This window comes from Acipenser ruthenus, chromosome 35 (assembly GCF_902713425.1).
Source record: "Acipenser ruthenus chromosome 35, fAciRut3.2 maternal haplotype, whole genome shotgun sequence".
NCBI classification, from domain to species: domain Eukaryota; kingdom Metazoa; phylum Chordata; class Actinopteri; order Acipenseriformes; family Acipenseridae; genus Acipenser; species Acipenser ruthenus.
This window is the reverse complement of record NC_081223.1, coordinates 9496114-9521812: the sequence shown is the minus strand read 5'-3', so window position 1 is coordinate 9521812 and position 25699 is coordinate 9496114. Positions and strand designations below refer to the sequence as shown.

The 25699-nt window shown below is 44.1% G+C and overlaps 2 protein-coding genes across 2 annotated transcripts; both read left to right on the top strand.

Annotated features, from left to right (window-relative positions):
• Positions 1-1313: 1313 nt before the first annotated feature.
• On the top strand, positions 1314-13094 carry LOC131705119 (ras-related protein Rab-11B-like). Its single transcript, XM_059007354.1, has 5 exons — positions 1314-1549; positions 7903-8098; positions 8593-8786; positions 9599-9679; positions 10373-13094. The coding sequence occupies exons 1-5, from the start codon at positions 1513-1515 to the stop codon at positions 10501-10503; spliced, it is 639 nt and encodes a 212-aa protein (XP_058863337.1). The 5' UTR covers positions 1314-1512; the 3' UTR covers positions 10504-13094.
• A 1483-nt stretch (positions 13095-14577) lies between these two features.
• LOC117395614 (ras-related protein Rab-11A) lies at positions 14578-25597 on the top strand. Its single transcript, XM_059007353.1, has 5 exons — positions 14578-14904; positions 19042-19237; positions 21478-21671; positions 22588-22668; positions 24004-25597. The coding sequence occupies exons 1-5, from the start codon at positions 14865-14867 to the stop codon at positions 24141-24143; spliced, it is 651 nt and encodes a 216-aa protein (XP_058863336.1). The 5' UTR covers positions 14578-14864; the 3' UTR covers positions 24144-25597.
• Positions 25598-25699: the final 102 nt, after the last annotated feature.

Sequence of the window (25699 nt, the reverse complement as noted above, 5' to 3'; positions counted from 1 at the left end):
GGGAGCAGTTCAGTCTCCATGCCTCAAGCCTGCCCTGGACTATAGGGAGCACACTTTCTCTTAGGGGGCGAGGGAGCAGTTCACTCTCCATGCCTCAAACCTGCCCTGGACTGGAGGGAGCATCCTTTCTCTTAAGGGGTGAGGGAGCAGTTCAGTCTCCATGTCTCAAGCCTGCCCTGGACTGGAGGGAGCACCCTTTCTCTTAGGGGGTGAGGGAGGGAGCAGTTCAGTCTCCATGCCTCAAGCCTGCCCTGGACTGGATGAAGCACCCTTTCTCTTAGAGGGTTGAGGGATGGAGGGAGCAGTTCAATCTCTCATGTTTCAAGCCTGCCCTGGACTGGAGGGAGCACCCTTTCTCCTAGGGGTGTGGTGAGGGACAGAGGGAGCAGGTCAGTCTCCATGCCTCACTCCACGCTTGTCCGTTCTCTTGTGTTGTACTTTCTCTGTACCTTCACAGTGTTTCAAACTGATGAAAAGATATCAGAAATGTATCCAACTTCACAATGAAAAGCAAGCCGAGGAATTCATTTAAAACCCTGTTTCTATTTTTGTTTTTTTATTTCCTGATTGTGAATCATCACATTGCAAAAAATAAAATGCAATACATATTCGTGTTGCTTCCTCTTCACTGAGTAATGAGCGAGATGCAAGATCATGTGGGCGAGCTTCTGAATGGAGGGACTTCATATAATCACAGGGTGCAAGGGAGTTGAACATGGATTTCTGATGGGGTAGCACATTGCTGTTCATCATATCTGATCAATACATTTTACATGCACCAAAACAGGATCAAGCTGAGATATCCAGTGATCCACCTGGGAAAAGCACAGCTGCTCTTTAATAGACACGTTACATAGGCTAGATCCACCTTATAATCGCACAAGCGCCCTCTAGTGCTCAGCAGGGTATTACCAGCAATGCAAAAGGAAACTTGATCCAAAGGGGCTGATCATTAGATAGCACTGGCTCTTGTATAGGCAAGATTGTATTGGCAGATTGAGGCAATATCAATGGCAGGCAAGTGGAGCTGAAGAGCAGCTCCTGAACTGAGCAGACATACCTTGATGAATAACACAGTATTGCAGTGATTGCAAACATCATAAAACAGCAAGGGGGCTGCGGAAGACACTGCCCTTCGTACAGCGACACAGCAGGAAGTACAGTGTTCTATTTACCTGGGCGACGTAACGGTTAAACAGTCGCCATGGAGACAGAGATAATGACTGCATTGAGGGGGAGAGGCAGCCTCACCTCTACATGTAGCCGAAGGAGGGGCCTGAATCAACAAGCGCCGTACCTGAATAACCTGCTCAAGCTGTCCTGCCCTAAACAACACACCCGCCGAGCTGAGAGAAAAACGAACAGGCTGTGCCCAATCCACAACCCAGCAGCAATTCCTGAGGGGCTGAGACGGGACAGCAGCAGAAGGAGGGAGGCTGTGTTTGTATTCATAACCCAGGAAAGCCACGGGTTTGATATTGCTGAGCAGCACAGAGACCGGATGTGAAGAGAATGGGGACAGAGGAAGATTACAACTTTGTGTTTAAAGGTGAGAGCCTGGGATAGTTTCTATTGTTTTTTTAAAAGCTGTCAAACAAAAGGGACCGAACTAGACTCTTATAATGAAATTAAATGTAGGCCTTCTCAAATGTGGACAATGCTACTCGAGTCCTTAACTTTTACTGGACAAAGCCTGCGTTACAGTACAGTAAGACTAGAGAACCTTACAGGGGATCACCAATGAATTCACTCTGTTGTATTTGTTAACGTATTTATTGATTTGACTTTTCAATCAGTTTTGATCTATAGAATCAGGGCGGTATTAAGTTGTATCTTGTTCTAACAGTAACTATCATGTTTAAAGAGGTTTAGTTACTCCTATGTTTTGAAAATCGAAAATTGCTCAATTCTAGTTTTTAATTCCTATATTTTATGTTACGAAAGTGAGAAACAACTTGAGACCTGGGACCAGGTTTTCAAACCGTTTAGTCCAGTTTAATTAACCCCTATGTTTTGAAAGAGGTAAAAACACCTGTTAATTATACAAAACTAGATCCAGAGAACTATGTGATGTCATCCACATTCTCTTCAGCACCCTCGAGGTCTTTGTTTGTCGTTTTGTAGCACTATCGTGAATATTTCTCCTTTCACAACAGTCACTCCAGGCTTGATTAAAGGTTTGCAGATCTGCAGCACAGTCTCCAGGTTCTGATTTTATTTTAACCTCGGTGCAGGAGCGTGACGACTCTGTCCCGCTCTTCCACTCCAGTCTGTTTAACTATTCAACTGGCTTTGTTCATTTGTACCCAACTAAAAAAACACTCAACTAATACCAGGCAAGGCCTTTTTAGCTGATTTATTAGTTTAACAACATGAATGTTATTATTATTTGTTTATTTAGCAGACGCCTTTATCCAAGGCGACTTACAGAGACTAGGGTGTGTGAACTATGCATCAGCTGCAGAGTCACTTACAACTACGTCTCACCCGAAAGACGGAGCACAAGGAGGTTAAGTGACTTGGTCAGGGTCACACAGTGAGTCAGTGGCTGAGGTGAGATTTGAACCGGGGTCCTCTTGGTTACAAGCCCATTTCTTTAACCAGTGGACCACACAGCCTCCTATATGTGAATTTATCACCTTTCAAAAAGTACTTAATTCAAGAAAACACTTATGCTCTAGTGTTTTAGTAAAAGTGGTCTATACAGGTGCCTTAACATGGGAAATAAGTGCAGTGTGGTCACCATAGACTTACACTAATATTAAACAGTAGCTTACTCTGCACAGATCTGTCTGTTAAAATGATTGTAGCTACAGTTCAGTTCAATGCATTTGCACATCCATTCACTATATATGCCTCAAGTGTGCAGTTTTGAAAGAAACACATGTTTCACAGATTTTTTAATTTTCAAACATCTGGTGCTACACTCGGTTAAAAAATCTGTTTGCAAGTCATGCTTTTCGCCTTGCACTTCCGGGGTCACCTGGAGAGTGAAATTGCCCCCACCCCTTCAGCTTCCTCTATTGACTGGCAGACTTTCAGCCAATAGCATGACTCAGAACACATTGCTGGGGTGAAATGACCCAGGCATCCATACACCCCCAGATTGTAAAACTATTAAAGTTTCTGCTAGCCCATATTGTATAGGATTCCTCTATACAGTGCGATAGTATATCATCTATATAACATGCTACATATGCACTGCAGAATACTACAGGAAACAATACTGTGCTATAGTATTTTTTTATATGGAAATATAATTTTCACCACAATTGGAGATACAGTACATGAGTGCATGGGGTAATGTAAGTGTGACAGACAGACAGACAGACAGCCTCCATATACCCTTGAGATAATGATACATAGCAGGATTGTCCAATCAGGGCCAACTTTGGACACCTGTGATATATAAAATCATTTGTGCTAAAGCAGGTCTTTGAAGGTACATTATTATCGGTTTTGTAGATATATTCAAAACTGTAGTGTGACATGCATACACTATTTCCCCCATAGTCATGAGAATAGCACAGGGGAGCAGGGTACAGCACTTGGAGCAGGGTACAGCACAGGGGAGCTGGGTACAGAGCAGGATACAAGACAGGGAGCAAGGTACAGCACAGGGAGCTGGGTACAGCACGGGGAGCTGGGTACAGCATGGGGAGCTGGGTACAGCACAGGGAGCAGGGTACAGCACAGGGGAGCAGGGCACAGAGCAGGGTACAGCACAGGGGAGCTGGGTACAGAGCAGGGTACAGCACGGGGAGCAGGTCACAGAGCAGGGTACAGCACAGGGAGCAGGGCACAGAGCAGGGTACAGCACAGGGGAGCTGGGTACAGAGCAGGGCACAGCACAGTGGGGCTGGGTACAGAGCAGGGTACAGCACAGGGGGGCTGGGTACAGAGCAGGGTACAGCACAGGGGAGCAAGGTACAGAGCAGGGTACAGCACAGGGGAGCAAGGTACAGAGCAGGGTACAGCACAGGGGAGCAAGGTACAGAGCAGGAATGTTATTGTATAGTTCTGCTGTGTTACAGGGCAGGCCTGTTAGCTGTTACACATGAAGTAAGTGATTATTGAAACAGCTTACAGCTGCTGTAATGTATTGTGGCGAACCTCGGTTCTTGCAGGCAGGGGCTTCTCACAGGCAGAGGTGGGATGCAAACCCGGGACCTCCTGCACTGAAGCATAGTGCTGATACCACTGTACAAAAGAGCCGGCTCCCTTGCAGGAGCTGGTATCGGGCTTATGTCTTCATATTTCATTGCGTCACCTACCAGCCCTGACCCCTACCCCCGTGCACGCTACACTCTCCCCTGCCAGCCTCAAGTCTACCCTCGGACTTGCTCACCCGGCTGCAGGCTTCCAAGCGCAGTCCGGGGTACCTGCATCCACTTCGGACAACAATATGGCGAACCGCAGTTGCATACTACAGTATGTTTTTTAGTATTCGGTTTCTGCCTCTAATCAAGTTGACTCTTTGCTGTGTCGGGTCTGTCATACAAAGAGCGCAAGAGAAAGAACACTGGGAGCTTGATAAGAGGGAGCCACTGAAACTGAGACACACGTCATCACTCATTGAAAAGCTGATATTAATGTATGGAATCTGTTCCTATAGAACCAGTTGAGGGTCAAACGTTTCAAAGGCTTTGTCATTGACATTGTGAGTGTGAGATCTCCACTCGCAGCTCATAGATTCCAATGGAGACGTGACGTGGGATTAGTGGACTGTAAGTTTGTGAGGTCACTGCCACTTTACTATTCAACTGGTCTACTGCCGTGTTTAAATAAATCCATTTTCAGAGTTTTGTCATCGGTTATCATTAGTTAAAAATATTCTAATTATAACACTGAATAATGCATTCCCATTGTCTCAATATCATGTAGCACAGGGCTTCACATACACACACATATTATTTGAGATGTTATTGACTGATGAGGACTGTATGTCTGGGAGAGGCCAAATTACAGGGTGGGGTGACAGGATTATTGAGGTGCATTATCAGAGCCGTGTGAGTAATAGCATCCACCTTGGAGCTGAGAACTGAATTAATCCATGCTTCAGATCCAGGCTTCATATCCATGGTGTCCCAGAGGCCAGGGCAGGCTGTGTATTCAGCTGATCAGGATGCTGTCTGAAAGGGGAGGTCACACCCGTGGAAGGGCTGCTTTGAATAGATTTTGCATAACTCAACATCTCAAAAGGTCCAGGGCTCATCTGATAATATTAGACTGCTGATAATCATCACAAACGGGAATAGACATCAATAACCCAAGTGGTATTCACAGTGACTGCAGCCAGCTAACAAGAGAGCAGGATGCATCTCACCCGCTGTGCGCGTGCGTCATGGCTCGGAAAAGGGGCACTTTTGAAAGCAACGCATAGCAAATTTGCTTTACAGAATTTGGTACGACACCAGGTTAAAGAAATTGTCCACGCCTTACAGGAAATCAGGCACTTCCTAGGGCACCCCAGCAGTGTCTGGATGAAAGCAAGTCAGCCAATAGAGAAGCAGCTGGTGAGAGGTGGGGACACCTTCCAGGTGACCAAGGAAGTGCAGCACTAACTGAAAGCACGGCTGGCAAACAGAGATTTCTTTAACCTTTAGTGTCATGGAACTCTCACTACTCTTCAGTTCTAGTTGCCTTCCGGGCAAAATCAGATGTCTTGCTATGAGTGACACACTAGATGGCGCTGGTTACTTCTACAAAGATCTGATCTAGCCTGTGTTACATATGTGTAAGGCAGGCAACTGGAACTGAAGAGCAGCTGCAGGACTTTAAAACACTCAGTGCAATACCAGTTAAAGCCATTGCAAACATCATGAAAAGGTACGGGAACAGAAAATAAAATGTCATTGAAATCCACTTGCAGTTTCATTTTCTTAGAAGCCACTACTGCAATCTCATGTGGAAGCTGATGACCTCACCTCTATTTTAGAATCTTGGAGTGTTGAAGGAATGCTGGGAGTGTTCTGTATCCCGTGTTCTGTGTTCTATGTTCTGTATTCTGTGTTCTGTGTCCTGTGTTCTGAGTTCTGTGTTCTGTGTCCTGTGTTCTGTGTTCTGTGTTCTGTGTTCTGTGATGAAGGGGTTTAAAGAAGCAAAGGAAGGACCCTACAGACTCACAACTACATTCTACTCATGCAAATAGGCACACAGGTTATGTGTGGATATACACTGTTTGCTGTGAAGATACAGCTAGTCATCCATAACAACAGAGAAGGAGTAGTTACAGTAAAGTGATATGGGATACAGTACCTTTATTACACTGTCTACATATAATAGTTCTTACCTCCTTCCCCTGGTACATGTTTACCACAGAAAGCTTTGCACAGTCATGCTTCAGTTTCCCCATGTTTTTTCTATGATTATACTATACCTAGTTTGCTGTGCTCTGCGATGCTTGTCTGTGCTTTCCCATGCTTTCGCTGTGCTTTATTCCACTTTGCTGTGCTTTTACTGTGGGACACTTTTATAAGGGTTAGCTTTGCATTGTCCCCGTGCCTCTTCAGTATGTTTTCTATAACTCTGAGTCTAGTGCAATGCCTCGATTGTTTTATTATAGTGCAATGGCTACTTTTCAGACTCTTTCCTGCCCCCATCCACTGTCCCTGAACAGGTAGTCTTCCATGACCCCCAACCCGACCCCAATCCAACTGAGTATCTCCGGGATGAACTTGAGCAATGCATTTGTGATCCAGAGTAGATGTTGTCAGTGTGTGAAGGATACAGGAAATGACTTGTTTTAGAATGGAAGTTGGTAGTTTAATATTGAATACAGTATAGTGTGATACTAAATACAGGGGTGGCCTTAATATTGTCTTGACAAGGAACAGGGGGTCTTAATTGTGATCTCTATACCGAGTCATCCCTTATAAAGGTGTCCCACAGTAAAAGCACAATGATAGTGTGGTAAAGCATTGTAAAGCACAGATAGGTCTGGTAAAGCATAGGGAAGCATTGTAAAGCACAGAGAGGTATGGTAAAGCATAGACAAGCATTGTAAAGCACAGAGAGGTATCCCAATATTTGGAAGAGAGGAGTGTGTCTGTCTGTTTTGCACAAACAGCAGATGTTATATGGAACAGGGGCTGTATGGGTGGTTTATTATACTGATAGAATAATGTAATGTGTACTATCGGGGGGGGGGGGGGGGGGGGGGGGCAATTATCCTGCCAGCCCAGAACTGCAAACCAAGCTGAAATTAATTAAATAGGTGAAATAAAATGTAAGAATGACAGTGAACATTGTAAAGCACAGAGAGGTCTGGTAAAGCATAGGGAAGCATTGTAAAGCACAGAGAGGTCTGGTAAAGCATAGACAAGCATTGTAAAGCACAGAGAGGTCTGGTAAAGCATAGGGAAGCATTGTAAAGCACAGAGAGGTCTGGTAAAGCATAGGGAAGCATTGTAAAGCACAGAGAGGTCTGGTAAAGCATAGGGAAGCATTGTAAAGCACAGGGAGGTCTGGTAAAGCATAGGAAGCATTGTAAAGCACAGAGAGGTCTGGTAAAGCATAGGGAAGCATTGTAAAGCACAGAGAGGTCTGGTAAAGCATAGGAAAGCATTGTAAAGCACAGAGAGGTCTGGTAAAGCATAGAGAAGCATTGTAAAGCACAGAGAGGTCTGGTAAAGCATAGGGAAGCATTGTAAAGCACAGAGAGGTCTGGTAAAGCATAGGGAAGCATTGTAAAGCACAGAGAGGTCTGGTAAAGCCTATCTCCTCCTATTGGCTGATGAGTTAATAATACTGACCTCTCTGCACTTCTCCAGTTGAACGGTCACAGTTTGATCACAGCCTTGGCACAGACTCCACAAGGTGTTGGAGGGTGTCTCCTGGCTCTGGTTCTTGATTGACAGACGCGTCTCTGAGCTGCTTGTTGTGTGTGGCTTCTCTCCGCAGTGGTGCTGATCGGCGAGTCCGGGGTGGGGAAGAGTAACCTGCTGTCGCGCTTCACCAAGAATGAGTTCAACCATGACAGCCGCACCACCATCGGCGTGGAGTTCAGCACCCGGACCATGCTGGTGGACGGGATGACCATCAAGGCGCAGATCTGGGACACGGCCGGGCTGGAGCGGTACCGGGCCATCACCTCCGCGTGAGTACCGGGGAGGGGGACTGGGTAACAAGCGGCCCGAAACACAGACATTATTTCAAACAGCGACGGCTTTTTAATTCTCAAGCGTCCGTCAAGCAAGCAAGTTGAACGGTACAGCGTCAACTCACTTTGAACAAATGATACATTTTAAAGCATTTATATGCAAGTTTACAAACAAATACATCTAAAAACGCCCCCCCCCCCCCCCCCCCCCCCCTGCAGCCGCTAGAACGATGCTTTCCACTTACAGGCTCTTAACATTTGATCAGGGGTTAATTTGTAAACATAAAGGTAGCCTACCGGATCTGGGATCCGATAAATTGCATGTTTACCCCATAAAGAAACAATACGGAGAGTCATTTTAATATATGACGTAGACTTTATTGGCTAGGGGAGCAGAGCTGCCCGGGAACACAGACGGAATAATGTGCACAGAAGCAAATAACTGAAGCGCAGAGACCCTAATAACAACAACACGGGCTCTTTCTCCGCAGGTATTACCGCGGGGCGGTGGGCGCGCTGCTCGTCTATGACATCGCCAAGCACATGACCTACGAGAACGTGGAGCGCTGGCTCAAGGAGCTGTACGATCACGCTGACCCGCACATCGTGGTCATGCTGGTGGGGAACAAGAGCGACCTGGCGGAGCTGCGGGCAGTGCCAACCGAGGAGGCGCAGAGCTTCTCAGGTAACCAGGGCAACCATACAATCCAATCCAATACAATCCAATACACATGCGTCTTTATATAGCGCCCTTCACACCAAGACATCCCAGAGTGCTGTACAAAGTTAAAAACAAGACAAGTGATATGTACAGTACACTCCCGCTACAACCCATGATATGAAAGCACATTCAGAAAAGTCTGTTTTCAATGCAAGTTAAACGAATCCAATGTTTCAATCTGCCTCACGTCAACCGGAATAGAACCAAAAAAAACGATTTGAGCTGATTTGGTCCATTTAAACGTCCCTTAAAACAGTTTCCCACAGTAACAGCACAGTGTGTAATAAGCATGATAAAGCATAGGGGACCATTGTAAAGAATAGGGAGGTATGGTAAAGCATATTAAAAACAAGGGCAGCAGTGTGGAGTAGTGGTTAGGGGCTCTGGACTCTTGACCGGAGGGTTGTGGGTTCAATCCCAGGTTGGGGACACTGCTGCTGTACCCTTAAGCAAGGTACTTTACCTAGATTGCTCCACTAAAAACCCAACTGTATAAATGGGTAATTGTATGTAAAAATAATGTGATATCTTGTAACAATTGTAAGTCGCCCTGGATAAGGGTGTCTGCTGTAGTATGTTTAGGGTTATGAGAGGTGATGAATATGAACAGATGCTACTGTATAACACACTCGAGCACTGCAGATGTGTTCAGTTGTTGAGGCGCTTCTCACACCTGCCAGTGAGGAGTAGCCGCTGTAGTTTGGCCTCCGTTGGCAGGGGGCGCTGTTGGTTACGGTAAGAGAAATGCTGATTAGATTTGTTGTTTTGTTTTCCAGAAAAGAATAAATTACTTTTCATCGAGACATCAGCCTTGGAATCAACGAATGTGGAGACGGCATTTCACAACGTACTCGCAGGTAATAACATCTTTCTTTCTTTCTGTCTTTCTTTCTTTCTTGCTTACCTTCTTACAGCAGTATAACTGTGTTAAATGCAGTTATAAAGTACTGGGGGACACTAATACATTCGGACCAACCGTGTCCAAGCAGCTGATCCAAATCTGACCTCTTTACATGGAGTGGAATGCTCTCCACCACCCCTATTACAAGAGAGCAGAAAAACTGGTGCAACAGGCCAAACAGGACTCAACATCCCCATCTTGTGGAGGAGAGAGGAAATGCACCCAAGCCTCATTATAAGCGGCTATTGGGTGGATAACTTCTTCAACACAGCAGACCTGTATACAAGAGAAGAGAAGATAACTGCATTCAGTACTGCTGGGATTGCTACACATCTGATTATTACACTGTTACAGAAATCACTGTTGCTTTTACACTTCCTGGCTCACCCCTTCACTGGCTTCTTTCCATTCAAGCTGCTTCCCCTTTTGACTGGCATTGATGACTCAGTTAGTAAAGCAGTAACAGACTTCCTGGAAGGCAAGGCAAGCAAACTTAGAACTTCCTGTAGTACCAGCTATGCTTGCTGTACCATGTGTTTTTTTCCTGTGTAGCTAATGGACGTGCAGAATGGGATATGGAATAGTCAGCCACAATAAGGTTTGGGTCAGACATTGAATAATGGAGAATCCATGTTCTTTCTTTTTTTAGAAATCTACAAGAAGGTTGCCAGTAAGCAGGTAACTCGGGGCTCCATCAGCGCCGTGTCTCTGTCCAACCAGAGCTCCTCTCCCACCACGGACCAGGCAGATGGGAAGAAACCGTGCTGCACTAACGCGTGAAGAGCAGGGAGCTGGGAGGGGTGCCATTCCACCGGAGGAGCTGAGAAGCAAACCCCAGGCTTCACCAAGAGCCGGCAAGAGGGAGGCCTTTAAAACATACTGCTCATTAGCAACCGTGCAGCTTGTCCTCTTTGAATGTTTTTATATACAGCAATACACATATAGACTGGCAGTCACGGGTATGCTGTCATCAGCCTTGAAGCACAATGACTGCCATATTTATCACCTCTTTTATCTCACATCCTTTATAAAAGTTCCCCATAGGAAAAGCATAGAAAAGTGTATTAAAGCACAGTGAAATCATTGCAAAGCACAGGGAAGCATTGTAAAGCCCAGAGGGGTATGGTAAAGCATAGGGAAGGATTGTAAAGCACAGAGGGATATGGTAAAGCATAGGGAAGCATTGTAAAGCACAGAGAGGTATGGTAAAGCATAGGGGAGCACTGTAAAGTACAGAGAGGTCTGGTAAAGCATAGGGAAGCATTGTAAAGCACAGAGAGGTCTGGTAAAGCATAGGGAAGCATTGTAAAGCACAGAGAGGTCTGGTAAAGCATAGGGAAGCATTGTAAAGCACAGAGAGGTCTGGTAAAGCATAGGGAGGCATTGTAGAGTTATGTCAAATGCATATGGTCACCATGGGGAAAATGGGAAACTTTTATAAAGGTTACTAAATCTGTTGGTATCTGAATACCTTATCACCTCCTCTTTAAATATAGCTAATGATCAAGCCATCCCACATGTGCTACCCCAAAATCAGAATTTAGAATGACTAGGAGCTTTTATCATCCACGTTTACACAGGCCCCGTCCTCACTAACTATCTCAAGCCCTGAATAGATCATCATCTCCTCTTTAAATATATACTCAAGGTTTTAAAAAGCAATCTGTCTCACAGGTGCTGTGGTTCCCCAAATATGATCCACTTGCTACCAATGCAGAATGACTGTGTGGGACAAGTGTTATTCATTTTACCCCAAAACATGTTTCTGCAATGGTGATTGCCAAGATATACCAGTCTGTAGGCTGGTGACACCATCTTTCTGACCGTCAGTGTATATATATGAAGAAATATGCTTCATGTTTCCTGGTTCTTAGTCACTTCCTGTGTTGTGGTCTAATCATTGGCCAGATAAGACAGGAAGTGATGGGATAGCAGGAAGCCAAAGCAAACTGAAAACATTCAAAGAAAAGGACACAGGCAGAGAGAGGCTGGTGATAACGTTACTGATAAGAAGATGGATTTGAAAGCCTTGCTTGGCTTCTATTTAAAGGCTTGCTAACCAAGGCTTCCAAAACGTTACAGGTAGCAACATTATAGCTGATCCCATTTGTCATTTTGTAGATTTCTCAGATACAACTTAGAAAGTATAAAATCTCAGCCGTACCCCCCTCACTTCCTGTGCTGTAGGTCAGCTCCATGTTGCAGTCAGGCTAACATCTGATCAGTGATCAGGTGCCAGGAAATGCATATTGTGTTGGTTTAAAACTCTGCTTTTCCTAAATAACATACAAATATGTGCAGCAAAAGGGTAAGGGGCCCAGCAATACTGTCGCTTGTCATTCTTTATAGATATCTTTGTGTGATACGTTTCAGATTGTATTCAGGGTAACTTCAAACGTCATCTTTGTTTTTTTATAACGTTCCCTTATTAAAGTGTCCCACAGCAAAGTGTCATAAAGCATAGGTAAGCATTGTAAAGCCCAGAGGTATGTTAAAAAATATTATGGTAAATGCGTAGTATATGAGAGAGCTGCTAAACGACTGTGCAGTTTTACTGAGGTAAAACTTTATAAGGGTTGCATCAATTATGAGTTCATATAATTTTAACTCGATATAGAAACACTGAGAATGATTGCAAACACCATACATCATGGAAATCTGAACAAACCACGAGGGGATGCTCCTTACCCTTTATGTGACAGATATGGCTTTAAAAACACATGTGCATATTTAAGATGCCAATATTAAAAGTAACATGGTCTTGAACAATGGTGATCCCCTGTTTGAATTTCAGTTTTGCCTCCTGGGCTACAATAGATGTGATTGAGGAGCCCTGCGTGTCCTTGTGTTTCTTCACACACCCTTTACTGTTTTACAGTGTTTGTAATCATTCTGGGTGCTTCTGTTGCTCCACTGTTGAGTTCATTTTTATCTAAATCTGTCTTCACGTGGCTCTGAGCTGCTTTCAGCTTGTCTGGAGAATCCTAACAGCCAGGACTGGCCGTCCTCGTGCCATTCACTTCCTGTGAAATCCTTCGCATTCTCCCGACGAGCTCAAAGCAGCTGAAAGCCAGCTGAAGGCAGGCTTAGAGAAACATGATGGATTTGTATGTAGGAGAGCAGGTTTCAAAAGGGGGAGCTTGGGTCCCTGCACCTTTAAGGGGAATGTAAACGAACTGGACTGGTTGCTTTCTTGGTGATGATGTAATGCGTACCAAAAGCTGAACCCAGAAGGAATCTGGGTGAAGACATTGTGCCATTGATTATTGTGGGACTGCAGCTGTAATTATTGTGGTTTACTGCAGCTTTGACTAAACCTGCCTGAGCTTGTGATTGCTCTGGATTGACAAATAAAGAATGGCTATGTTTTACTGAGTGCGTCTGTCATCATGTTTCAGATTAAACAGTGCACCCTAGTGGCAACTTAATTCTTTTTTATTATTATTATTTTATTTTATAATTCCTTGTAAATTGTCATCGTTTATTTTAAATATGAGAAAAAAGGTGGAACTCATTGATGTGAAATATTGCAGGGGAGGGGCGGGTGATACAGAATTTCTTTTTTTGTTGTTAGCTGTCTACCTCCCAGTTCCTCAGCTCTAACCACTAGGCCACACTGTCTACCTCCCAGTTCCTCAGCTCTAACCACTAGGCCACACTGTCTACCTCCCAGTTCCTCAGCTCTAATCTCTAGGCCACACTGTCTACCTCCCAGTTCCTCAGCTCTAACCACTAGGCCACACTGTCTACCTCCCAGTTCCTCAGCTCTAACCTCTAGGCCACACTGTCTACCTCCCAGTTCCTCAGCTCTAACCACTAGGCCACACTGTCTACTTCCCAGTTCCTCAGCTCTAACCACTAGGCCACACTGTCTACTTCCCAGTTCCTCAACTCTAGCCACTAGGTCACACTGTGTACCTCCCAGTTCCTCAGCTCTAACCTCTAGGCCACACTGTGTACCTCCCAGTTCCTCAGCTCTAACCACTAGGCCACACTGTCTACCTCCCAGTTCCTCAGCTCTAACCACTAGGCCACACTGTCTACCTCCCAGCTCCTCAGCTCTAACCCCTAGGCCACACTGTCTACCTCCCAGTTCCTCAACTCTAACCACTAGGCCACACTGTCTACTTCCCAGTTCCTCAGCTCTAACCACTAGGCCACACTGTCTACTTCCCAGTTCCTCAACTCTAACCACTAGGCCACACTGTCTACCTCCCAGTTCCTCAGCTCTAACCACTAGGCCATGCTGTATACCTCCCAGTTCCTCAGCTCTAGCCACTAGACCACACTGTCTACTTCCCAGTTCCTCAGCTCTAACCACTAGGCCATGCTGTATACCTCCCAGTTCCTCAGCTCTAGCCACTAGACCACTGCAGAACTGGGGCGAGGTAAGCAGAGTGGCCTAGTGGTTAGAAGTTAGGGACTTGGAGGGAAGCAGTGTGGCCTAGAGGTTAGAGTTGAGGGACTGGGAGGTGGAAGAGGTGTGGTTGAGCAGGGGTATAGCCACGTCTACATATCAGCCTAAAGTAATATAATTACAGGTCTTTTACTGAGGAATGCTTTTCTTTCTTAAAATATCGACCGATTTTTCGTCATAAAAGAAACTCCACGCCCGGAGTGAGGGAGGACACTTTAAAACTCGTTCGGCTCGCCGTCGGAACACACCTGAAATCGATCTATGACATCATCAAAGGGTCGGGGCGAGGGCGGTGAATACGGTTTGAATGACGTAAGATGTAACGAATCGGAGAGCATTTCGCAACAGGTGCGTAAGATCAGCCAGCCAACGGGAAGCGAAGCCGGGGGCGGGGAATACGAGTTCTACGTTGTTCGGAAACAGAAAACCATTGAAGTTGATCGAGGAAGTTTGTTTGGAGAGTCGGTTTTGTATTTCAAAGCAGGAAAACGGTTGGTTTAGGGAGTTTCTGTAGCCTGGTCATTGAGAAATAAGGGCGACCTTTGTAGCAATTAAAAAAAAAAAAGAAAGAGTCATTCGCGGAACTGAAGAGTTTATTTGAAGGAAGTGCAGCGGCGAGGTTCAGAGACAGTTTTGTGAGGTAAACAAGATTAACTCAATCAGGTCCGAGGTATATCCTCATTGAATCGAGTTACTTACAGAATATTTATCGAAAAGGAAGGACATGAGCAACAGAGAAGACGAATATGATTATCTGTTTAAAAGTAAGTTCACTTTTTAAAGTGTTTTTTTAAATTGTCGTCTTTTTATATGCAAATCTTTACATTGACGTAATGACGCGGAATGCGTTTTGACGTATTTTCTCAATTCGCCTTGTATCTGTTTTTTGAAGATAAACGGTAAATTACCATATTGTGGTTTCTATTTCATTTTGTCGAAAATTGGAGCCACGGTCCTATTGCTACTACGTTCAAAAACTAAAAAAAAGAGCTTGTGAATTAGTAAATCGAGGGTTATTTTGAAACTGGTGTCAGTATAGACGTGTGCGTGTTTTTGGTATAATAATAACGCAGATATTATGTTCATTTTTAAGCCTCTTTGTATTTTCTAGCATGGTCATTTCAATCTAAAATGGGAGCCTTACTCTGCATTGCACTACGGATATGCCGATTGCAATACGTTGTGTTGAGCAATCGCGTGTAATCACAGGAGAATTACAAAACGAAGCGTTTTATAAACTAGGTCGCGTTTATTTTTAAAGAACGCTGTTACTGTTTTTTTTTTTGTAAGTGAGCCTCGTAATCTGTGTTTAAAAAAAAATGCGGATTTCATAAATACCGCAGACCAATGTTTAGACCACAATGACTTCTTATCTCAGTAACTGCAAACCGCACACAGACTGCGCGGACAATGCTGCGGAGAAGGTTCATTCTGTGAATAAGGCCATTGTTTAAAGTCAATTTGCACAGAAATACAAAACCCCACCCTAATGAAAACGCCATCACTCCGTTTGGACGTCACAGAGAACCTGCCACATTCAGCACACACTTGTGCTGAGTGACTTCCCTCCCTGTACATGTCTGATTAATCTGTCTTAAATACCTGACGTGGTCTGCTTAATGTTAAAGCTGCGTTTGCACATTGGTAAAGGGGGCAGATGGCGCGGTTTCCCAGAGCCAATTACTGTGTTAAATGTACAACACTTTCCAGATGTTAAATTTGATTAAAGGTGTTTAAATTCTTTGTCAAACTACAGACCGAGATTAGAGCAAGGAAGGGATTTGATACTGTGATAGCTTAAAAGGGATGGAAATAAGGACCCCATTGCACAGCAGTTTGATCCATTCCTGGTTTTAGTAGAATTTAATAAGACACATCTGAGCTTATTGTATATACACTGAGACTAATCAAGCTCATAGTAAAACCTGGAGTGGATGAAACTGCTATCCAAATGGAGTCGCATTTCCTTCCCTGTAACAATATTGACCTTGGTCAGCAGTGTCTTCACAATGGTCCACGTGGATCATCTCTTGTGAGGCTGTCCCTCGTGAAATGTCTTAAAGGTGCCGTTTTGAACACGTTTTTCTCCATCTGTTTGTTATATATCTTGATTTAGACAGAGGTGTTTTCCTTTGGTAACGCAGCAGTGGACCGTGGCCCTGGTTGCTCATGGCACCTCTGAGTATGTATGCTATTCTACACACAGGGCACAGGCTGGTTTCCTTGGTTCTGCCCCCTGTAATATAATGTCATGTTTGTTACTGATGTCCTTGACGGGGTACGCGTGTGACTGACATGCCCGCTGAAGCCCTCTGCTTCTTTGAACAGTTTGATCTGTGGTAAACAATCCTTCTGTGAAACTGTTCCAGGAGTGGCCAGCCTTGGTCCCAGAGAGCTGCAGGGTCTTGTGGTTTTCGTTCCACCCGAATTACTGAAGTGAAATGGTTATTTTCTTACTTGGTCAACACTTAACTTTTTTCCCCTGAGTCTTTTAGCCGTTAATGATTTAACGATACCCAGAAAACCTGCAGGATTGCGGCTGTCCAGGGCCAGGAGTGCCCCCCCTGCACTATTCAAACTGAACTTTGTCTACTGGCTCACTGATGCCATTGTTTCAGTTTATGTTTCTCACTTCCTTCATGCGAGTCACAATGTATGGGCCTGGTGTACAGCATCTCACTGCTGCTCTAGAGTGTGGAGCCCCTCCTGCTCTGTCTGTAGAGCGTGGAGGGGGGGCAGGATTGCAAGGTCATGTGTATTGGAATGAGGGGATGGCAGGATTGCAAGGTCGTGTGTATTGGAATGAGGGGATGGCAGGATTGCAAGGTCGTGTGTATTGGAATGAGGGGGTGGCAGGATTGCAAGGTCGTGTGTATTGGCATGAGGGGATGGCAGGATTGCAAGGTCGTGTGTATTGGCATGAGGGGATGGCAGGATTGCAAGGTCGTGTGTATTGGCATGAGGGGATGGCAGGATTGCAAGGTCGTGTGTATTGGCATGAGGGGATGGCAGGATTGCAAGGTCGTGTGTATTGGAATGGGGGGGCAGGATTGCAAGGTCTTGTGTATTGGCATGAGGGGATGGCAGGATTGCATGGTTGTGTGTATTGGAATGGGGGGGCAGGATTGCAAGGTCGTGTGTATTGGCATGAGGGGGTGGCAGGATTGCAAGGTCTTGTGTATTGGAATGAGGGGGTGGCAGGATTGCAAGGTCGTGTGTATTGGAATGGGGGGGGCAGGATTGCATGGTCGTGTGTATTGGAATGAGGGGATGGCAGGATTGCAAGGTCGTGTGTATTGGAATGAGGGGATGGCAGGATTGCAAGGTTGTGTGTATTGGCATGAGGGGGTGGCAGGATTGCAAGGTCTTGTGTATTGGAATGAGGGGATGGCAGGATTGCAAGGTCGTGTGTATTGGCATGAGGGGATGGCAGGATTGCAAGGTCGTGTGTATTGGCATGAGGGGATGGCAGGATTGCAAGGTCGTATGTATTGGAATGAGGGGGTGGCAGGATTGCAAGGTCGTGTGTATTGGCATGAGGGGATGGCAGGATTGCAAGGTCGTGTGTATTGGAATGAGGGGGTGGCAGGATTGCAAGGTCGTGTGTATTGGAATGAGGGGGTGGCAGGATTGGAAGGTCGTGTGTATTGAAATGAGGGAGCGGTGGTCAGTGAAGGTCCTCGGGATTTCCAGTAAGCTCCCAGACAAGTTCATGCCGATTGAGACTGGAAATGCCGCGATATTGCAGCAGTAGAAGCCTGAAGCGCTCGAGCGATTGCAAACATAAAGGCAGGGCAGTGCAATACAAATGTAATAAAATGACCTTCAAAGCTGCTTATTTATAGACTGTGATTTTAATGTATTCACTGTGTTCTCTTGTGGTTATCGTTCACAACATCCTGTGCAATGTGGAGTCACCTTTACTGAACTCTAAGCTTTAACACGGTCACATGTCTTCATTGTCTCAAAAAGTGAGTTCTTCGGCCGGATATACACAAGCATCTCATTGTCAATTCTAGTTGACTACAAAAATTGACAACTGAATTGCTGTTGTAAATGTTTCTGCAGCTGCTGTAGTAATTGGAATAATTTTAGAAATTTGAAAAAAAGTCGATCAACTGCAAAGCTTCCTCATGTGTCCTCTTGTCTGCAGCCATACTTCCTATTTATCAAAATGCAGAGCGAAATCAGGTGATTAGATAATGCAGTGTCGTTGGCTGAACACACACAGCACGTAGAAACAACTGAATTGATAAAAATAGAGCAGTGGTCTATTCTCTCGAGTTGTCAATTAGTGACGTTTGGTCAGTTTGAGTTGCCGAGAAAAAATTGCCTGTATCTCCGGCCTTAAGGCACCTGGATGTAAAACGAGCTGAATATTCATGTTCACTTTCCCAAAGTGATACTGAGTGTGGTGGAAATCAGTTTTATAAATCTGATCAGGTCAGGTAACCAAAGTGATATAATCAGGCGCCTGTCCCCATTGACTCCCATTGTATATTGTGGGGTTACTAACCTGAAGGGAGATTGACAGGAGTGATATTGAGCAGGTTTCACTGTAAAATGTATGAAACAGCAATACAAGTAATGACTCTCATTATATACTCTATTAAACGCAAGGCAGTTTTCTGGTAATGCTGAATCAGCTAGTTGTAACCAAGGCACATTTTCCTGCAAATTTATACACATAAAGAATTAAAGCAACAATGTTGAAGACCTTGAAACGCTAGGCATTGAATTCAATACGTTTCTGTTATGAAGTGTGTAGTCGTCCTGAGTGTGTTTGAAGGCTAGTATGAGGCTTGTTGCTGTACTAACAGGCTGCCTGATCCTGTAAAGCTTGTTTTGAAGGCTCTGGTTTTTCACGGCATGTTTTGCTGTCTGTCTGTCTCGCTCCCCAGTCGTGCTGATCGGAGACTCGGGCGTGGGGAAGACTAACCTGCTGTCCCGTTTCACCCGCAATGAGTTCAACCTGGAGAGCAAGAGCACCATCGGGGTGGAGTTCGCCACCCGCAGCATCAACGTGGAGGGCAAGACCGTGAAGGCACAGATCTGGGACACGGCCGGGCAGGAGCGCTACCGAGCCATCACGTCCGCGTGAGTGCCGGGGCAGGGGGGGGATCCGTTATCTAGAACATTAGCAGGCTGTGTGGTCCAGTGGTTAAAGAAAAGGGCTTGTAACCAGGAGGTCCCCGGTTCAAATCCCGGCTCAGCCACTGACTCATTGTGTGACCCTGAGCAAGTCACTTAACCTACTTGTGCTCCGTCTTTCGGGTGAGACGTAGTTGTAAGTGACTCTGCAGCTGATGCATATTTCACACACCCTAGTCTCTGTAGGTAACCTTGGATAAAGGCGTCTGCTAAATAAACAAATAATAATAATTATCACTGTTCCTCCTTGGAGAGAGTGCTAACCAAGGCTTTCATATCCATTTTCTTACCTTACTGTAACATTAGTGCCAGGAAGTGCTAGACAAACCATCCGTTGTGTCAGCATGGTATATTTAGAATTGCTTATTCAGTTAAAGGAAGCTTGGAAAGACATGATTTAGTTATTAAGAGTGTAACAATGTGTGTGTGAGTGGCCTGTTGAGTTGGCTAGCCCCCCCAGGGAGTGTTGTATTGGCCTTGGCGCTCACACTTGCTGAGAGGAAAAACTGACTGGTGATGGAACAAAAGGACTTGAAACTCACACTAGCCCTGCTGCTGCTGCACCCAGTCCTGGGGTTCAGAGCTCCCCTCAGTGAAGTCTATTATTATTAATATTGAAATGATCAGGAGCCAGGAGTTTGAGCAGGGTTAGAAACCCACATTAGCCCTGCTGCTGCACCCAGTCACGATCAGCTGTGCGTAAGTTCTTACTTAGCCTAGTTAAAGTGTAAGTTTTTACTAACTTTTCACAGGTTGCACCAGCTGTGATAGTTATAATGTAAGACTTAGTTGTTGCTTAAAATTCACGCATGCCTTTAGGGAGGTGTAAGCTGTGTGTAGAATCAAAATACAAGAGGACACAGCAAATTTTCCTGCGTGAGCTTCTCTTTTGAAGATTATTTTGTTCATAGTTTTCATTGTCAGTGAATCCTGCGAGACCGCGTACGTCCTCTTGATAATTATGGGATGTCCTTTTAAATCCTGTTAGATTCTAAAGTTTCTTGCAGGATTTAATAGGATAACAGTCTTATAGGAATCATTCCTATATGAATTTTCAATTTCTGAAGAATTCCTATATGATTTCCTGTAGGACTTCCTATATATTAATGTATTTGAATGTGTAATTAAATATTTATATTTATTATCCATACAAGGTACACAGTATTTGAGACAGTTTAGGTTTTTATGAATTGAAAATGTCTCAGGGACACAGGACATTAAGTAATGTTATTAAAGTTAGATTGATCAATAATTTATAAACTTTCCTAAAACTTTAAATTTCAATATTTTATATGTATGCGTATAACGACAGACCTGCGATTCCCAGTACAACATATTCTTGAATTGGCTGTTTTCTGTGACACGGAGACAACACTAGGAGGAGCCGTGGGAATTGATTTTTTAATCGTAACACATAGATCCAATTCATCTTGATGTTTATAAATAACACACAGAAGTGTGAAGGTTTAATATATGAAGTATAAAGTTTGCCCTCTCAGTGGCCCAATTCACAAAAAGGTGCCGATTTTTAATTTTAATCAATTAATCTCTAAAACTAAAGTCTTAACATTCCCGTAAAATTATAGGTTTATTTTCGGTAGTTTTAAAGGTCCTGTCTGTACATGTTTCTTCACTGTACCAAGCCCTCTGAAATATCCTTGCTTCTAATTGGCTACTGAGCAGTGATGACATCACCGACTTGGTATCAACCGGTCTTGGTAATAAACTAACAAAGTATTGTCTTAAGTACATGAAATAAGGGAGCGCTTAGTTATAAACTAATGTGTAACAACTAAGGACTTAGTAGAGACTTTACGTTCTAACTTAGGAATGAAGGTACACATAGCTGGTGCAGCCCAGCCCTGGGGTTCAGAACTCGGGTGTATTATTAAAATGAGTTTGAACAGTCATGTCCCTGATAAATCTGCTCTGAATGAACTGATTGCTTTTCTAACTAATTGCAAGTCACACCTGAGTCTGTAGGTTTAATAAAAGGAGTCGTTCATGAAGCTGTAAGGGAGGAACAATTCATTTAACAGCATTTAAATATACTTTAATTGAAGGGAGTTCTGAGAAGCTGGACTGGGTGCAGGTCTCACTCTGATAGGAGGTTGCAGAGTGTTTGAATTGGAAGATAGAAAGTGTTTGACTGGCAGTAGCTGTGACTGTGGTGTCTGGTCCTGCAGGTATTACCGTGGGGCGGTGGGTGCTCTGCTGGTCTATGACATCGCCAAGCACCTGACCTACGAGAACGGAGAGCGCTGGCTCAAGGAGCTGCGGGACCACGCGGACTCCAACATTGTCATCATGCTGGTGGGGAACAAGAGCGACCTGCGGCACCTTCGCGCCGTGCCCACTGACGAGGCCCGGGCGTTCTCCGGTAACACACGCACGCAGGCAGACACGCGCACACACACTCACAGACAGACACTAATCCAGTCTCTTACCTCTTACTAACACTAACATTATCACTGTGCCCCCTTTAACACATTAAGTACCAAATTATTTTTTCTTTGGGGGGGGGGGGGGAATCAAAACACGCTGTATTTGTGTAATTGATACATTCTAAATCGGTGTGCTGCCATTCTAAAAGCGTCCTGTTTTGAGGGTAGTCCAGTTCGATGTGACCAGTGAAATGTCACACCGAGTATGAAGCTCAACACATACAACATGTAGCTTTATCATCACTGTGGGGAGGAGAACACCAACAAATGTGTCATTTTCTGGCTTCCTTTCTTATTGTATATTGAGGCCTCAGTAAAGCATCTGAAGGGCTGTATTTGCAGAATTCACAGCTGCATTTAAACTTAACTTTTGCGGTACGTTATAATAAAATAGTAAAGAGAAAATGAACTGATCATGAGGTCTTCTGTTCTGCATGGACAGCTTTGGCAGGATCTGTATGTTCCTGAGATGCTTGTTAGTAGCATGTAGGCAGCTGATTGGATAGCTAAAGCAACAATGTTTGCATCCCCTAGAATCTTAGGATTGAGGCGTAATTATATATATAAAAACATAATTTGGATCTTTTATTCATCGTGTAATCAAAGCAACTACAAAATGATATTGCAAAAGCCTACTGGAAGCCTAAATACAAATACTAAATATCACATTTTTCAGTTTTTTAAGTATGTGGGGTAACTACAAAGCAGTATGCAATTCAATATGCTAATGATACATTATTCAGCAGGTTTCAGCTGACTTCATGAAGATAGTTAATTCTATAGAGTGATGCAACACTTTTGGCCATCGCTGTACGTTGTATTGAAGTAACTATGATAATGTTTCCATTCCAGAGAAGAATGGCCTGTCGTTTATTGAGACCTCCGCGCTGGACTCCTCAAATGTAGAACTGGCTTTTCAGACCAGCCTGACAGGTGAGCGTGGAACCCCTCAGCCACCCGGCACACCTTACTGTGACCCTGAACCTCAAACACAGACCTTCTCTCACTGGTGTTTGAACGGGATCAAAATACATTCTAAATACTGTGCTGTGACAGTCTGCAGGGTGTGAAGGGTTAGTGCGATCTCTTAGCCGACACCCTTATCCAGGGCGACTTACAATTGTTACAAGACATCACATAGTAATAGAGGTGTGTGTTTGATGAATCAGGATGCTTTCTTTACATGGTGTATAGCAGTAGAGGTGTGTGTTTGATGAATCGGGATGCTTTCTTTACATGGTGTATAGCAGTAGAGGTGTGTGTTTGATGAATCAGGATGCTTTCTATACATGGTGTATAGCAGTAGAGGTGTGTGTTTGATGAATCAGGATGCTTTCTTTACATGGTGTATAGCAGTAGAGGTGTGTGTTTGATGAATCAGGATGCTTTCTATACATGGTGTATAGCAGTAGAGGTGTGTGTTTGATGAATCAGGATGCTTTTTTTACATGGTGTATAGCAGTAGAGGTGTGTGTTGATGAATCAGGATGCTTTCTTTACATGATATATGGATATGGTATAGTAATAGAGGTGTGTGTTGTTAGTGTTGTGATGCAAGACCAAAAGCACAATGCCACAGCTCATTGTAGATCACCAAGCGGTTCTTGAGTGAAGAATAAGTGCATACAGTACCTGTCCTATTTGATCGTTGTGTGATCACTTCTGCATCAGATATTCAGATGATGTACAAGAGGAGAGTGAGAACTGCAGTCGTCTCTTAGCCAGTACATTATCTAACAAGCAGCTCTGATTAAAGACAGCTGGAGGGCAGGAAATACGTAAGACACGTACAAACATCAAAAACAAGATTGACAATGAAACTAGGAATAAAGTGTTTGTGTCCCTTCAGTGGTATTTTTTAACCTGTTTCATTGATCATGTGCCACTAGGTGGCGCCGACACCCATATAATGACTTAAACTTCTGTACCTCTGGGTGGTGTGGGTTTTTTTTATATAAATTTTTGTGGATTGGCCCTCTTCTTTTTTTTTTTTTTTTTTTTGTTATGGTTCAAAAGTACTATTGCCATTTTGAAGTGTTAAGACATCCTAATAACTGATCAATACCAGCCCAGTGTATCTGTGTTACTGCACCATGAACCGGGTTTGGGGGTGTAAACACAGAATACAGGAAACATCTGTCATTGAATATAGTTTCTCTCTGTGTGTCTATATAGATAGATGGATGGATTTCTATCCATCCTATGGCACATAGAGATATAGAGATTTATTTACTATAAAACCTTGCCCTGTGTTTATTTGTTCCACAGAGATCTACAGGATTGTGTCTCAGAGGCAGATGTCCGGCCGGCCTGACTCGGACTTCGCTCCCAGCAGTAACGTGGTTCCCATCACCGTGCAGCCCACGAACCAGGCGCCCAAGCAGGCAGCCTGCTGCCAGAACATGTGACCCCCCTCGGGGCGCGGTGAGGCTGGGAGACGGCGCCACCAGGAGGCGCTCATGGAGCGGTGCCTTGCAGTCCTGCCAATCAGAGCGAGGGGCCATTGTAACGACTGGACCCCCGACACTGAGAGCAGCACGGGCACGTCTACACGTGTGCTGAGGGCTTGCATTCTTTATTTTACTGTGTTTTCATTTTAAACTGTGTGTGAGCTGTGGGTTGTTGGTAGGGCAGGTAAAAAATCTGTTGCTAACGGAGCGGTTTCTGCTTGTATGCATACTGTACCTTCAACATTTATTTGGGGGGGGTATTTTATAAGAGTTTAAGACACAGACTTCTCCATTGAACTTCCTCATCTGAGTGGTGGTTTTAATTTCTTCCATTTAAAGGGGTCCACCAAGCATTTTGGTTTTATTTTACATGTCATTAAACATGCACACAAGTTCCTGGCTAACTTATTTTTTTTTTTGTCCAGACTGGTTTCACAGACCCAGATTGGCACTAATCTTGGACTTCTGTACCATAATCCAAGTGCTAAACTGGGACGTGTGAAACTAGCCATTGTAAAGTGAGCAACAAAACAATTCCAGTGAATGTTACCCAATATGCATTGCCATGCCTTTTGTAGAGCTGGCATGTCCTATATGAAAGATGCGCACGTTCTGTTCACTCGTTCAACTGTCATTTTTTCATACTGCTTAGATTTTGTTTTACAAAGAAGTGGAGAATCAACTCTGAAAAATAGCATTAAAAATGCACTTCCCTTTCATATAGGAAGATGTGGGATCTAAGAAAGGATGCCTAACTATATCTGATTTGCTGGCATTGTTTTGTCTGCTCTGTGTACCTGGTGGAGCTCCTTGTGTTTCTCTCTGTGGGCTGCATCGCTGGAGGTTCTTGTGTTGAAGCAGGGTTTTAATTCAAACTAGAAAATCTGTGTTTTGATGAAGGAATTAGCCAGTACGTTTGTCCACTTGCTTTCCTGGTAAATTGTACTTTATAATTCCTGACTGTTTTGAATTAAGTAGTTTCAATAGTCCTTTTTAACAGATTTATTTATTTTTTGCATTCCCCTTACTATTTTATGGTGTTTAATCATTCTGAGTGATTCTGGGTTCAGTTTGCTCCAATAATGAAGTATTTTTTTTCTCTCTCTCTAAATCTGCCTTCACCTGGCTTTGAGCTCATCTGGATAATCCTAACAGGCAGGACTGAACGGCCTTCCTCATGCCATTCAAATCATGTGACAATGTGACCTTTCAACGTCAAATATCACGTGATTAGAACTGAATAAGGAAGGCTGTTCACTCCAGGCACCTCGGATTCTCTAGACAAGCTCAGATAAAAGCAGATTAAAACTCGGGCAGGTAAAAACTCTATATTGGTGAACCATTCAACGATCCCAAACGCCATAAATAAGTTGGGGATTTGTAAAAAAAAAAAAAAAAAAAAGTTTTTAAAATGACATTTGAGCGAAGAGAAACCCAACATCAAGGGATCTGTTAGAATGTGCTCCGAGTGAAGGCAGGTTAGTTTACCTTTTTTAAATTTACACAAAACAAGG

Bases quoted from the DNA above. Each gene is read 5' to 3' on its own strand.
- LOC131705119 (XM_059007354.1), top strand. From the start codon at position 1,513: ATGGGGACAGAGGAAGATTACAACTTTGTGTTTAAAG. The intron at 8,099-8,592 runs GTGAGTACCGGG...CTTTCTCCGCAG, and splicing joins TACCGGGCCATCACCTCCGC to GTATTACCGCGGGGCGGTGG. The intron at 8,787-9,598 runs GTAACCAGGGCA...TTTGTTTTCCAG, and splicing joins GGAGGCGCAGAGCTTCTCAG to AAAAGAATAAATTACTTTTC.
- LOC117395614 (XM_059007353.1), top strand. From the start codon at position 14,865: ATGAGCAACAGAGAAGACGAATATGATTATCTGTTTAAAA. The intron at 14,905-19,041 runs GTAAGTTCACTT...CTCGCTCCCCAG, and splicing joins ATATGATTATCTGTTTAAAA to TCGTGCTGATCGGAGACTCG. The intron at 22,669-24,003 runs GTGAGCGTGGAA...TTTGTTCCACAG, and splicing joins TTTTCAGACCAGCCTGACAG to AGATCTACAGGATTGTGTCT.